At 41.0% G+C, this 16,276-nt stretch overlaps 1 protein-coding gene across 2 annotated transcripts in view; it reads right to left on the bottom strand.

Annotated features, from left to right (window-relative positions):
- MYO1E (myosin IE) overlaps positions 1-16,276 on the bottom strand; it is a 213,756-nt gene that overhangs the window by 91,684 nt on the left and 105,796 nt on the right. For both annotated transcript variants that reach the window (XM_030318066.2, XM_032593630.1), the window contains exons 5-6: positions 7,496-7,583; positions 3,714-3,803 (exon numbers count right to left, since the gene is read on the bottom strand). In XM_030318066.2, the coding sequence (XP_030173926.1) occupies positions 3,714-3,803; positions 7,496-7,583 (178 nt within the window). The remainder of the gene's footprint in view (positions 1-3,713; positions 3,804-7,495; positions 7,584-16,276) is intronic.

The following is a 16,276-nucleotide window of genomic DNA, read 5'->3' as shown; positions in this document are numbered from 1 at the left end:
GGCAAAAGTCATCACTTCTACTTTTGGATCATCTAACATTCTTGTATAAAATAAAAACACTTGATTATAAATCAAGTTCTTTGCAGCTAGTTGCAGGTGTGGAGATTTTTGTTACTGTTGTTGTTAATTATTTCCTTTTAAATTACTGCTGGTAGGGAACAAAGGAGAAGAAAGCCCTGGAATTTAGCCGGGTAAGGTGTCTAGATTGTTAAGTAAATGGCATTATTTTTCTCACTAGAATCTGGTTTCTCTCCCAACCTCAGAAAGGGCCAGGAGGGTAAATGCAAACGAAACAAAAGATGAGAAGGTGGGTGTGAGGGAGTGTGGTGTTAGGAGTCCCTAACAAGAGACCAAAAGTTCAGCCTAGAATCAAACCGGAGAGCATGCCCCGCCTAACTGCATTTAATATTTTTAAATGTTATTATTTTAAAACACTGAATATGTTTTAAATGTGTATGCTGGTTGAATCCACCCATTTCAGGGCTGGCTCCTGCCAGGTCACAAGTCTGGGACCAGAACCGTAAACGCATTAAAAACAAGAAAAGGGCCCTGTTTCCTGTTGCCTCCAGCATCCACTACCTGCTGTGTCCTGTGAAGTCACTTGACAATTCCAGGTATCAGAGAGACTACAAAACAAGGCCCTCTAACTGTCTATTTGTCTTATTCTGATGACTCCTCCCCCAGCCTCTCCCCCAAAGAAACACAAAAACAAACACTTAGAAACACCGGAAAGAGACAAGGCCACAAGCCACTGTGATCCCGAATCACAGTGGTTCCTGAGAAACGCTTGCTGAACAAGGTTCCCCGTTCTTCCTATTATGAGGACTATCCTTCACCGTGTTTTCCTCTGGGCATGTTTTAGAGGGATTACATCAGTGTTTGTTGGTGCACACCTGCATCGGGCTCTGTGCTGACAGTCCGGAGCCTGGAGCCTGCTCCGGATTCTGTGTCTCCCTCTGTCTCTGCCCCCCATCCCCACTCATGCTCTGTCTCTGTGTCTGTCTCTCTCAAAAATAAACATTTTAAAAAAGTGCAAGATGCTAGATGAATTAGTTTTGTTTGTTGTATTTTCGGTTCTGGCAGGTTAGCCGATGTCCTTGATTAGAGTTGATCAACATCCCCAATTCAGGCCTAACTTAAGAAACAAAAGCCTCCCGACTTTGTGGGAGACACTGGAAAGTAGGGCAGGATACCATCCATGTAAGAGAAAGGCAAAGGAGTTTGGTACCATTTTTTAAAAGTTCCCTTAGGAGTCACAAAAAACACAAAAAACAAAACTAAGGAGGTATTTAAAGGAAGCTGAAGGAAGGGCGCGTGGGTGGCTCAGCTGGTTGAGCATCCGACTTTGGCTCAGGTTATGATCTCACGGTTCATGGGTTCAATCCCCACATCGGGCTCTGTGCTGACAGCTCAGAGCCTGGAGCCTGCTTCAGATTCTGTGTCTCCCTCTCTCTCTGCATCTCCCTGCTCATGCTCTCTCTCTCAAAAGTAAATATTTTTTAAAAAGTAATAATAAAATAAATAAAATGAAATAAAAATGGGACTGTATTATAAATTTTGTTCTATAACCTGTTTTTAAAATTTAACAATATATTTTGGAAATCTTTTTAAATAAATCATTCTTGGGGCACCTGGATGGCTCAGTTGGTTGAGTGTCTGACTACAGCTCAGGTCATGATCTCATGGTTCATGAGTATGAGCCCTGAGTTGGGCTCTGTGCTGACAGCTCAGAGCCTGGAGCCTGCTTCTGATTCTATGTCCCCATCTCTCTCTGCCCCAACCTTGTTTGTGCTCTGTCTCTGTCTTTCAAAAATGAATAAACATAAAAAAATATTTAAATAAATCATTCTTAACAAGAAACTTAGATATTATATCTTTAAAGTATTCTTAGGTCAAAGAAAACAAGCATTTTAAATTTTGATAAAAATTGCCAAACTGCTCTCATGGGAGAATATTTAGGCTTCAACCAATAGTGTCTTTTCACTAGGATTATCAATCTCCTTAATGTGTGCCCATCTGAGAGACAGAAAATGATATATGGTTTTAATTTACATTCCTTTCATTATTCATGGAAGCATCTTTTGATGACCCATCAGACATTAATCTGTGTGTGTGTGTGTGTGTGTGTGTGCATGTACTTGTGACAAAAAGCCACACTTACAAAGAAATGAGTATTTGGCCAGCATCTTTGATTTATGTAGATTTTATATCTTATCTCAACCATAGATTATGTCTGGCAGTAATTGCCCATCCATACTCTTTCTCATCTTTCCATCACGGTTCTACAAAATTTTATAATCAGAAAACTAATAAAGGCTGGATATTTTTGCTTTGTTTTGTTTTACAAAAAAATGACTGATGTATCCTTTTGTCCAAGGATAAAGTATAGTTTATATTGGGGAAAAAAATAAAAATATCGATGCAATTATTCTTTTCCTCTCGAAGGAAGGCAAAGAGTAGGGGATGGGTAGCTAGAGAGTTAAAGTTGGTCAAGTGCATTTTTACAAGGCAGACGGAGACTGACAATTAGGAAAAAAAGGTCATGTGGAAAATTCATTCACATTTTTCTTCACATTTCATTATCTAGAAACTTCTTCAAGATAACACAACCTAGGCATTGAGCAGAAAAATTTGAAGGGTGAACAAATGAGTAAATAGTCTGAATAATATTGAACGGCAACGAAAGTGAGGGCAGTTCCGGCAGATATAACTCAGCAGGGAATTTAACAATCACTGCATGAGAACTTAGTAAGAATTCTCTTGGAAATAGAAGCTTCCTTCCAAAATAGAAGGGTGAAAAAGAAATTGTTTTTCTCCAAAATTCCCACTATTTATTTTAAAATGGTCCTGAATCGGCCTCACAGATGGCTCCTTAAATGCTTTACTGCCAGACATAATCTATGGTTGAGATAAGATATAAGATCTACATAAATCAAAGATGCTGGCCAAATACTCATTTCTTTGTAAGTGTGGCTTTTTGTCAAGGAGAATATATTCATATTCATCCTTGTCAGCTTTCCAATTCACCCCTTCAGGAGACACTCAGGCAGAAAAATGTCTACATGGGCATTTGTGACAATGCATTTGGCTGGCATTTTCATTCTCTTGGGTAAGTGGACCAGTTAGGAGGCTGTCTGACAGGTCAATCCAGTTGCTTTTAGATGTTATCATGTTACATGAATATATCAAAAACAAATCACCAAGCTTCAAGGGGTGGGGAGACAGCTGGCTCGCTCTGGCTGACAGAGAGGAGGAGGGTTCTCTCCAAGGTGCAAGATCGAAGTGTCTGCGCCTTTCCATGCTCACAGCCCAAGTTCCGTGAAGCAAAAGCAAGGCAGTAAGACCTGCAAATCTAGTCGACTCACTTATTCGACAATAAAGTGAGAAAGAAGGTCTTTTCTCCAAGGCACAAAGAAAACTCCTCCAGGACCCAAACTGACACTTTCATCAATTTTTATTTTCCCTAGTAAGGGAACTCAAGTTGAGAACTGTTTTCAAAAATTATCTTATATCCCGAGGCTCAAAAATAACCTCAGTTAAAGGGCAAATGGAAGCCTGACAGCAGAGGCTGATAGAAAAGGAAGAAAGGATTGAAGAGGCAGCCTCCTGACGCTATGTGAAAAGCTCCCATTTCCTTGGGGACGCCAGACTTAAATCGGGAATATCAACATCATCAATCAGGTGACATTTTCTGAAAAAGGGAAGAGACTTACAAATCGGCTGGAGTTGTTGTTCCGGACGGTCTTGGCGTTCCCAAAGGCCTCCAGCAGCGGGTTGGACTGCAGGATAATGTCCTTGACGTGCTGTCACAGCAAACAGGCCAGAGGTTAGGAAGGTGCAAGCACCAGCCGCACAACATGTAGCCAAACTCCCTGAGGGCGTGGTTTCTGAATGCAATGAGGTGAGGCCTCGAATCTACATGTTCCTGGGGTTTCTTGAGGATTTATGCTTTCTTCTCAACAGACCTCAACCAGCTTGTGTGCTCTTGTCTTCCAACTCCCTTGATGTATGATTCTCTGGAGCCAGGAAGCCACCAGTAAAACAGGATCTACAGAGGTCCCGGGACTGGGTGTCCAAACTGGACAATGTAGCTTGAACCTACACTCACAGGCATGGTGGCAGTCACAGCAGGAAGGAGAGGGAAGTAGGAAGGGGCATCTCCTTGCCACGCTGATCAGCCTTTACTGTCCTTCCCTCTCTCCCACCCAACTTCTCCACATGCCTATTGCATGCCCATCTCCACCCTCTTCGTGGCAAGGGAGAGGTGGCTTAAGGGAAATGAAATAGTTTCTGCTCCCCAGGCAAAGTTGTGGAAACATAGTCTTGTGCTTCCCAAACTCCCATGTGTGAATCACCAAGGGATCTTGTTTGAAAGGCAGATGCAGATTCAGTAGGTCTGAGGCACAGCCTGAGAATCTGCATTCTTAACCGGCTACCTGGTGCTTCTGGTTTGGCCAGCAGGAAGCCACATTTCGAGCAGCAAGGGCCAACGCTGGATTGTATGGAACAATTCCTGGCCTACTAGAGGGGGAGAATTTGGTTTTCAAACATCCCACTTCCGTGCCAGACTGAAAAGTGTGCAAAACACTCCATGGGCAAGACAGCTCAACAGATAGGAGTTGATGTTGGAGAGGTCTTTCAACAAGTGAGTCATTCCTTGTACTTCTAATTATTCACATGCTACGGTTAAACATGTTCCAGAAATAACAAGTCTTTGGTCCGCGCTCTTTAGCTACTGACTAATTTCAAGCCAAGCGCTCTGTATCATTGTCCTCATAGGGAAACAGGAAGAGAAAAGTCAACATTAAAAGTCTGCAGTCTGGTCGCTAGGTCGTGGTCTGCAGCAGATAGGACTAGATGAAGGGACAAACTACTAATTAACTATGTAACAGCTGAAGTGTTCCTTTGGCCCCCCACCTTAACATTCAGAGGAGGATCGAGAACAGGAATTTCACTAACTGGGACATGTCATGAGCAATGGCACCAAAGGCAAATTGACTGGTTCCTCCATGGGGTCAAGTTCAAAGCTTAGAAACATCTTCCAAGCTTCCTACTCTCCTTTAACAACTCATGGATTTATATAAACGGTGCTTTCTTTATAAAATTAATTTGGACTTTGTGGCTCTTCATTAATCTTTTATATCTGTTGTTTGACAGCATTTATCAACACTCAGCTTCTCAAAGAGGTAGAACAAAACAAAGGCTCTTCCTTGTCTCTTCCCTTCTTTAATTACTGACTTTTAACCTCAGTTAAACGTCCTTATGCATGTATCGACACATCATCCATCCATTAAGATGTCCCACAGAATTTTGTGGCCTGGGGTCAGCATATTGGGGAAAAGACAAAGGACCAATTAATGTAAAGGTGCAGACCACCCACAAAACAGCATCCCGAGTTTCTGTCTTCATGTCAACCTTCTGGGGCTAGGGTATGGTCACATGAATGGAGATAATCAAATGGCAACACACCATCCCAGGTCCTTGAATCGCATTGACTGTCCAATATGGAAGCCATGAGCCACATGTTGTATTAAGTTGCAAGAAGACTAGTCCCAACGGAGATATTCAGTGTAGATTACACACTGGATTTCAAAGATTTAATATCAGAAAGAATGTAAAATATCTCATTAGGTTTTTGATATAGATTATATGCTGCAATGGTAATGTTTGGGATATGTTAAACACAATATATTTTTAAAATTACTTTCATAGGCTTCTTTTTACCTTTTTAAAAATGTAAAAGTGCTGCATTTACAATGCAAATTTTAAATTATGTGTGTGATTTGTGCCATCTTGCCACTGGACAGGGCTACTCTACATTGCTTTCCTTCAGTGAAAGAGACCACTCTAAGACCCTTTCTCTCTGTGAAAGGAATTTTGGATGTTGCCATAAGCTTTCTGACCCACTGGGACATAACAGAGCTTCATTGAATTAGCAGACAGAACCATGGTAAAGAGAATTTTGGTGTATCTTTTTAAAGTCTACAGATGATTGCAGCAATAATATCACTTACTAAATGATGCTGATTTTTTTAATTTATTAAGTTAGCTAACATACAGTGTAGTCTTGGCTTCAGAAGTAGGTTCCACTGATTCATCACTTACATATAACAATGATTCTGATCAAAAAATTAATCTTTATGGTGAAATCTACCTGGGAGCATGAGTTCCAATAAAAAAAATGTTTCCAGCGGTCCATGCCAGTGATGAGCACTATGAGTTTGGGCAGTCCCTGTGGACCCTCGCCTACCTTCTCCATCATCCATTGCCCATTCCTGCTGATGCTGATTCTGCTCCCATGACGAGTGAAACTAAAGACAGATGAAGCTGCATCTACCTTCTTCATACTGTACTCTCAAGTGTCCTGCTTCTCTGCCCATATCCCGTTCCCCTCCTTTTGTGTTTTGTGTTTTTTTTTTTTTTTTCATTTCTCCTGTGTCCTCATTTTCTGGATCTCCCTGCTTTCTTAATGTTCCTCTCTGATCTTTCCTTCTTCCTTAGTCTTTCCCTCCCCCTTCTCTATTTTAAGATTTTTGTAAATTTCTTGAATTGAAAATGTAGTCGCCTAGTTCAAACCATAAAAGTTTCAAAAGGATATTGGGGAGAGTGCGCCCTTCCCCTAGTCTCCCAGTTTCCCTCCCTGAAGAACTCATTATCAGCTTCTTATATATCCTTCCAGAAGTATGTTACACATATCCAAACAAATAGGGAAATATGTTCTCTTTTTCTTCTCAGATGGCAACACATGACACACAATGTTCTAAATCTTGCTTTTTGCAATATATCATTATCTTGGAGATCATTCCCTATCAGTCTATGAAGCCTCATTTTTAAGGCTGTCTCATAATTCTTCTCTATTATGAGCCACGAATTATTTCACCAGTCTCCGACTGATGAACATTCAAATGGTTTGCAGTCTTTGACATTACTAAAAAATGCCATACCAAATAACTGCTATCATTTTGCATGTATTTCAGCACATCTAAAGGATACATTCTCTTAAGAAGAATTGATGAGTCAAAGGGCCCATACACATATAGCTGATAGATTTTGCTGAAACGCCCTCCACTAAGAGTATACGAGCTCATGATCCTACCACAACGTATGAGAGAGACTGTGTTCCTGTATTTTTACCAAGAGTGTTCAAAACACTACAAAATTTTTGCCATTCTGACAGTTAAATAGTTTTTGTGAAGTTTCAATTTGCACTGCCCTTATTATCCTGAGGGTGAGCATATTTTCATGTTTTATGAGTTGTCTTTCACACCCTTTATTTCCTTTTTGGATTTTTGACCCTTTTTATTGATTTGCAAGAGCTCATTATATATTAGCTATCTCCATCCCATGTTATTTCTTTGCTGATTTCAAGGTTCTCGGTTATAGAACCTATGTCTTTTCTGTGGAAAAAAAAAATCTTGTTTTTTAAACAAGCCAGTGGAGACTTTCATATTTCACATAATACAGGGCTTCAAAACAGCCCCCATCACTAACTCACCTGGACTTTGGGACCTCCTCCAGATACCCTGGAGATGTAACTCATGATGTATTTGGCAGCCACTGTCTTCCCAGCACCACTTTCACCACTGAGCAAAGAAAGACAAAAATACCACCCATGAAGGGGATCACAACCAGTTCCCTCCCCCAACAAAACAAAAACAAAAAAGAAAGCAAACATGAAGGAATTCAGTAATAAATGCACAATATTGGTTGAGAAAGGCAAATCCCGGCAGGTTGCTCCCTGACTTGTCTGAGTGATATTAACATGGTTTGAGGACCCAGGTCTTGATAATGGCCATGTCCAGAATAGACGATCAGGCCTTCTAAGTGCCTGTGAACAGAGAACATGCTTAGGAACACTTTGGGATATCAGAAGGATGGAATATTCTACAGAAATTACAACTGACATAAAGATTATAAACTTTTGGAAAAAAGCATATAAAGTAATGTTAAGTGAAATAAATCAGATATACAAATGATATATGAACACATGAAAACACATAAAGGAAAAAATACATAAGAAAAGAAAAGACTAGAACTACCACAAAATATTAGCAGAGGTTTTGGTAAAGGAAAAGATACTGTGGAAGACTCCTTTCTTTCATTATTTTCCAAACTTTTGGTAATGCATATTATTACTTCTGTAATTAAAAAAAAAAAAAAAAAAAAAAAGGAAAACGTAGGCACTCTCAGGTTTCAAACGATGTGCCTTGAACTGATGCAAGCAACTTTATTTTAGAAGTTCTAAAATTAAACAATGAGGCAATATTAATCACATCCTGCATAACAAAGACTACCTTCCGTTTTGGTGGCCTTACTGCATGGGGAAACCCTTTTGTTAACAGTGTATAGTCTGCTCTTGAAAATACCCGTTCTTCCTTCAAAATCCCCTCGAATTGATGATGACCTCAACTCAAAACCCGCTGAAGTCAGTCAGATTTCTCCTCTCTCTATTGGTTGCCTCTGTGTTACCATGACAGAATTAATTAACGGAGGGCAGATCATGTAAAATAATGGTGAAGGCTAGTATGAGAACTTCAGGCTGCTAAGAGTTCATGAGACACTATTTTTGTTTGTTCTTGGTGACCAAGAATTTCGGGGTACAGAGCAAATGTTTGTCTATGAACAGCCAACCTCAAGAACTATTATCAATTGCCCGTTTACTCAAGAAAAGGGGCAATGTCCGCTTAGGGTCCATCCAAGCTAGGTGACCCCTTACCTTCAAAAAGAAAGTGAAATTTGGAAATAATTTGGATATTTTGAAACAAAACAAACACAAAGAGGATTAAGGTAGCCATGAGAGGAAAATTCAGAAGTTAGTTGAATTTCCTTGACCTCATACATGTTTAATTAGAAAGATTATAGGGAAGAATGCGGGAACTCTTGGAGGGTGACTAAAGGTCTGAACCCACCAATACAACTCCCACCATTCACCATCCCAGTACTCAGTTCCGGGCTTGCAGGTCACATGATGAGGGAAACCAAACTGAAATTCCCTAAGGTGTGGCGGCAGGCAGAAAACCAGAAAGTCTGGGATGAAACGTCACACTGTTTGCAGAGGACATGCTTACTCGAAGGCACAAGGAGGGGTAGTAAATATTTCAGTTTCAACAAGAAAATGATCTGTTTCAATGGTCCACGTAATCAAATGATTTACATGCTAGATCCAGGGTCAAATCATGCACTCTTGCTCATCTGAAGCATACGTTTTGTCAACAAACGAAACTCCATTTTATAATGTTGCAAATAATGTGAACATTCAAGGATATTGTAAAGCCCAAGAGAGCAAAGGTACAACCACCCAATCTAATACCACACAGACACTTAAAATAATTAGAGGGGCTCCTGGGTGGCTCAGTCAGTTAAGCATCTGACTTCAACTTCGGCTTGAGTCACGATCTCACAGTTCATGAGTTCGAGCCCCAGATCAGGCCCTGTGCTGACAGCTTCAGATTCTGTGTCTCACTCTCATTCTGCCCCTCCGCCATTCATGCTCTGTCTCTGTTTCCTTCTTTCTTTCTTTCTTTCTTTCTTTCTTTCTTTCTTTCTTTCTTTCTTTCTCTCCCTCCCTCTCTCAAAAATAAAAAATAAACATAAAAAATTTAAAAAAAGAAAAAGAAACATTTCTGACTTATTGAAGGGCTGGTGTGTAGATGACTCTTTTTTCTTTTGATGTGATTTCTCTCAATTCTTAAAAGTTTCAAGACAGGTAATTACCTATATATTCCAGATATTTAAAAACAGCATTTCTAGAAAAAGTGGAACCACACACCACAGTGGTAATCAACATTGATCAATTTCTTTAGATTATTCTTCAAGTTCCCTTATCAGGATGAGTAAACATATTTTCATGTTTAGAATTCCTTGAAGAAAGTTGTGTGTGTGTGTGTGTGTGTGTGTGTGTGTGTGTAAGAAAGAAAAGGAAAAAATGACAAATCTGAGCAGAATTATGAAATCAAAGTATAGTGATTCCCCCATTATGTCTTTGATTATTAGTGAAATCAGACATGAACTATTTTATCTCTTTTGTTGGAAGCAAAAGAACAGAATAATACTGGAACATAATTCATTTCACATATTAAGATAAATAAACCAGGTCCAATAATAGAACTTCTACTTTCTAAAAATTGTGATATTTTTCAGAAGCTTTAAAATAATTAGTTCTGGGGGCCCCTGGGTGGCTCAGTTGGTTGGGCGTCCGACTTCGGCTCAGGTCATGATCTCACGGTCCGTGAGTTCAAGCCCCGCGTCGGGCTCTGTGCTGACAGTTCAGAGCCTGGAGCCTGTTTCAGATTCTGTGTCTCCCTCTCTCTGACCCTCCCCCGTTCATGCTCTGTCTCTCTCTGTCTCAAAAATAAATAAACGTTAAAAAAATTTTAAATAATTAGTTCTGGCTTAATATTCACTGGAATTTTCATCTCTTGGTTTCCATTTATAAACACTTAAAAAACGTTTTATTGATCAGAGGCTGTAATTTGCTCAGAATATGGTACAATAACAGAATGTCACATAATTATTTGAAGCTTAAAATATATACAACCATAATTATACTGGCCCTTTGGGATGGGAAAATATCATTTCTTCCCCTGGACTAAAACCCAAGTGAAAAGAAAGTATCAGACACTATACAGCATATCCAAAATTATTTGCTTTGCATCTCACAGCAGTTGGGAAATTTGCTCTGATTACAGTTATAGGCAGTCTTTCTTAATTTAATTGCTTTCACTTGACTTCTAAAGTGGACAAAAAAAAAAAAAATACTCTAGAACTGTATGTGCTTTAAATTAGAAAAATGCCCCATTGGTCCCTAAATCCAGCAGCCAACGAGAATCCTTAAAGTACTTTTATTTCTTTTTTAAAATTTTGTTAAAATTTCATTTAGAGAGAGGGAGCAAGTGGGGAAGAGGGGCAGAGAGAGAGAGAGAGAGAGAGAGAGAGAGAGAGAGAGAGTCTCAAGTGGATTCCACGCTGATGCGGAGCTTGATCCCACAACCCTGGGATCATACCTGAGCCAAAATTAAGAGTTGGACACTCAACTGACTGAGCCACCCAGGCACCCCTCACAGAGCTTTTAAAATGCTGATGTTTGGGCTCCACTTCTGACCCGCTGCATCCCAGTCTCCAAGGACAGTGCCTAGAAATAAGATTTTTAACTAACTCCCTAGTTCTTATATAGCTGGCTGTGAACCAGTCAAACAAATTTAGAACAAAGTCAAGACAGACTTCATAGGAAATATCAATTTAAATAGGAAATAATGTTGTGTGCATTAGCTATAGAAATAGAAACATATGCTAAAATTTCAAAGAAATGGAAAGAATGTTCTGGGGATAAAAAAGCTATTTACAATGGTATATTAATAATTGGATTCAAGGACCATAATTGCGTTTTGAAGTCTAAAAGTTATTCCTCACTTAAAAATCAATAGTGTTTTTGGGGCATCTAGGTGGCTCAGTCAGTTAAGAGTCCAACTTTGACTCAAGTCATGATCTCACGGTTCATGGGTTCAGGCCCCACATTCAGCTCTGTGCTGACAGCCTGAAGTCTGGAGCCTGCTTTGGATTCTGTGTCTCCCTCTCTCTCTGCCCCTCCCCCGTTTGCATTCTGTCTATCTCTCAAAAATAAACATTAAAAAAAATTAAAAAGATCAATAGTGTTTCCAATTCATTTCAACTTACTCCAGCAAATGTGAAAACATTTCAGTCATATTTTTTGAGCAGATATCCCATAGCATAAGGAGAGTCAATCATTTGGAAGATTCGCCCATCTATTCCTATCTCTCCCTTCCTAGTCTCAAAATATCTCAGGGTGCCTGGGTGGCTCAGTCAGTTGAGTGTCCAACTCAGGTCATGATCCCAGGGTCATGGGATCGAGTCCCAAGTCAGGCTCTGCACTGACAGAATGGAGCCTTCTTGGGATTCTCTGTCTGTCTCTCTCTCTGCCCCTCCCCCCCAATAAATCATAAACTTAAAAAAAAAGAGAGAGATCAGCAAGAGGCTTTAAAACAAACGAGCACAGAACAGACTTACTCTCTGACTGAAGCAGGAACACTGAAATAAAACTAAACATGGGATCGTCCTCCGTACATTCTTTAATATTATGTATGCCCAGCAGTGGGCCACCTGCAGCCAGCTCGCACACCCCAGCGGTGCTCAGCACAGTTGGGAAGTGCTGCAGTCATTAATGGGAAGCACGCGTGGAGCATGGAGGCTGAACTGGAAGGAGACAGCCAGGTTCAAAGGGTATGCAGGGGCCAGGCGAAGGAGATGAAGGGGTGTCAAGAGATGGGAGGGAGTAAACTCCTGCCCTATTAGAAGTACAACTGGCAGAATTTAGCAAGGGATGGAGTAAGGCAGAAGATGGATAAGAAGGAATCAAGAGTGACATCTCAGTTTGGGGCCTCAGGAGCTGGTGGATGCCATATCACTAAGGTAAGAGTTTAAATAACCCCCAGGCCAGGGATGCGAAATCATGTGGTCGTAGGAGCCCAGAGACTAAGAATGCAGAGTAGTGAAGGGCATTTGAGGGGCCACCTAGAGGTGAGGGCCAGTGGGCTCGGTGGGCCGGGACTCAGAGCCGTGGGGGTGGTGGTGAGGGGAGCATAGAGATAATGAATGGAAGAGATGGCCGGTGATCAGGGGACTAATCAGACTGAGCAAACAAATTAGATCGAGCAATTGATGAATACATTGAAAATAAGGCAAAACAAGACTCTGATTGTCAGAGAAAGTATTAATAGATTTGAAAAGAGTAAAGACCCCGAGGGGTTGGATTGGTATTAAAGGCATCCATTTTGGCACGCCTGGGTGGCTTAGTGGGTTAAGCGTCTGACTCTAGATTTTAGCTCAGGTCATGATCTCATGGTTCGTGAGTTTGAGCCCAGCGTTGGGATTCTTTCTCTCTCTCTCCCTTTCCCTCTCTCTCTCTCTCTCCCCCCCTTTCTCTCTGCCCTCTTCTCATTCTCTCTCTCTCTCAAAATAAATAAACATAAAAAGAAAGGCATCCAGGGGCGCCTGGGTGGCTCGGTCGGTTAAGCGTCCGACTTCGGCTCAGGTCATGATCTCACGGTCCGTGGGTTCAAGCCCCGCATCGGGCTCTGTGCTGACAGCTCAGAGTCTGGAGCCTGTTTCAGATTCTGTGTCTCCCTCTCTCTGTGACCCTCCCCTGTTCACGCTCTGTCTCTCTCTGTCTCAAAAATAAATAAACGTTAAAAAAAAAAAAAATAAAAAAAAAAAAAGAAAGGCATCCATTTTAACTGTTGGAATGAAAAGTATCAGTACATACACTCACAGAAATAGTCATAAGTATGTGAGTGGTGTGTGTGGTATATATATTAATTATATATATAATTAAAGGGAAGAAATGGCCAGTTCCAGGGTTGGCCCAGGGAAAACGCAAGCTGCGCCTGGAACACGTCACTGTGTCAATGAGTAAAAAAGTACAGAGACTGATGTGGACACGTCAAGCACACAAGGGCCAGTATGAAAGGGTTTGCACGGATCGAGATATTGATAATATTGGATGATGTATAGTCCATACATGGTTTGATGAGGAGCAGGGTGCTGCCATAATCTCAGAATATGCCCACAAAACGCTAACATGTCTTAAAAGAAAATACGGTAAACTTAATCAGAAGAAACACTGTAGACATGTATAGGCCCAACCAGCTGATCAAGAGCACAGTGTTGATTTGAAGTCCTGCTCAGCAGGAATCACCAGACAGATCCAAGCTGAGGCCACCCTACCAAATTAAATGCCTGAACTCTTATTTAAAACTACAAAGAGCAGAAACATTGACAGGTATTGAGTAAACCCCACAATGTGTCAACTGCAATCTGAGGAAATGTTCCAAAATGACAGTCTGAAGAGATACTGTATTCCTGGAAAGACGCCTGGAGGAAAAGGGAAAGTGAGATACCTGGAGAACTGGTAACATGTAAATGGGGCCTGTGGGTTAGGTAGCACTGTACCATTATCAATGTCCTGATTTGGAGTATTATAACTGGTTATGTATGAAAGCTTCTTGTTTTTAAGAAATATACACTAGAGAGTTTAGGGTTGATGAGTTATCACATCTGCAGCTTGATCTTAAAAGATTGAGAAAAATAAGTAATATCATTGGTAATATCAATAATTATGAGTACGTGTGTGTATGGAGGGGGAAGTGGTGGGAGAGAGCCTAAATGTGGTAAAATGTTAGGGGAAGCTAGGTAAAGAAGATATAAGAGTTATCTGAACTATTCTGGCCATTTTTCTGTACAACTAGAATTACTTCAAAATAAATCATTTAAAAGAGTGTTAACAGGCAAAGTTGCAAGTCTGAGGATGGGGGGAGAAAGTAAACAGAATATCTGTTCACTTGTGTACATGTGAATATATATATAATATATATATATATATATTATATATATATATCCCTTTTAAGTTGTCTGGATTAGTGGCTGATAGAGATGGCTAGCAGATAGTTAAAAATGTGAGTCTGAAGCATAGGGAAATGTTCTGGATGAAAATACTATGATATGAGTGAGAGTAAGTCAGACTCCCAAGGAGAAGCATGACTGAGCACCGGCCACACTGGGACCATAGTGGCCACTGTTGGGTCCCACTCAAGCTCTTTCCTCCATCCCCCCCTTCCCTGACAATTTCCTGACTTGGTTCAGGTATCTTGCCTGGTACACCAGGCATAGGGCATTAGAGAAGCTGGTCCCATGCTCAGTGAAACCCATCTGCACCTGACCCGCCCCCCACACCCAGCAACTCAAGAGTCCATATTAACAAAGTTACCTAATTAGACTGAAGGGAAGGACTAATGGGAGAGGCTTCTCTCTCTTCTAGGAGGTAAAGAAGGAAATATATCACTCTAATTGCCACTGGCTGCCACCTGGAACCACCAAGGGGAACCAGAACCAATCTTAGGATGTCTAGACTGTGAAGCAGAGAGGTGGAAAGGACCTGAGTCCTTGATGACATCAATGGACCACTGAGCAACCAGCCCTGAGGTCTGTACAACCTCTGCATGTTTTGTTATGTGGGATAATAAATTTCCTTAATTTCTAAGCCAGTTTGAGTTAGATTTTCTGTTGTTTGCAGCTGAAAGCATGTTAAATGACACCGACATTTCAAGACTGCTCAAGATGGAAAGGATGAAGAGGCACGAGGGGAAGCAGGGGGACGAATCATCACGGAAGCCAAGGGAGCTGGAGGTCAATGGTGTCAACAGGGCAGGGAGATTCATAAGAGAATGAAGTTCTGAAAAATTCCCACTGGGACCGATTCTCTCAAACCCTACTTCTTTGATAGAGGGTCTTATTAGTATTGAACTTGACTCTTATTTCAAAAGGTATAACCTAAGGATAACAAATACAGGGATAGTTAAAAAAAATATTTTTCTCTAATTCTAGAGTTCAAAGGATGAACATATTTGGGTTTGAAGAATAATCCAGAAGGTGAGAAATAACATCGATTCCAAAGGAGATTTGAAAGGAGCAAACTAGTGGAGTTGATAATTATAGCACTGTCCAGTGGGCAGCTAAGGCACATCAGAAACTGTTGTATGGGCTTCACATATATCAGTCATTTGATCTGAGTGATACAGCCCAGCGAGGTAGGTGCTACTCTTATCCCCATTCTTTGATGAGACAGGCTAAGCAACTTGCTCAGGGACACATAGCTAGTGAGTGGCATTGCTGGCAATGCCTGAGCGCTACTGCTTTCAAATGAGGGCATACATTTTAAATCCTCATATGGAGTTCCCGGTCAATTAAAATCAACAGTGTTCCACAAAGTAACTCCGTGAATAGCACAGTTCATAGCATAGTCAAATTTTTACCTACACCTGAGTCTTTGCTGATAGACACTTCTTGAAGGCTTCTGCCAAAAACATTCATTATCTCTCACACACAGAGGGAACGAACAAATAATAGCCTGCATCCCTGTGATCACATGACAAGATGTGATCAAGAACAAGAAACAGAGGAGCCCAGGTGGCTCAGTTGGTTAAGCGTCTGACTTTGGCTCAGGTCACGATCTCGCAATTCACGAGTTTGAGCCCCGCGTCGTGCTCTGTGTTGACAGCTCAGAGCCTGGAGCCTGCTTCAAATTCTGTGTCTCCCTCTCTCTCTGCCACTCCTCTGTTCATGCCTGTCACTCTCTCTGTCTTAAAAAAAAAAAAATGAAAAAAAAAAACGAGAAACACATCAAAGAAGGTTCTGGACAGCTGTCTTCAAAGATTCAATTCACACGTTCCCTTCCTGGCAGGCCTCCTGGATCTGGGAAAGAAGG

This window comes from Lynx canadensis, chromosome B3, assembly GCF_007474595.2.
Source record: "Lynx canadensis isolate LIC74 chromosome B3, mLynCan4.pri.v2, whole genome shotgun sequence".
NCBI classification, from domain to species: domain Eukaryota; kingdom Metazoa; phylum Chordata; class Mammalia; order Carnivora; family Felidae; genus Lynx; species Lynx canadensis.
Note: the sequence above shows the minus strand (reverse complement) of the source record. Positions and strands in the feature narration are given on the sequence as shown.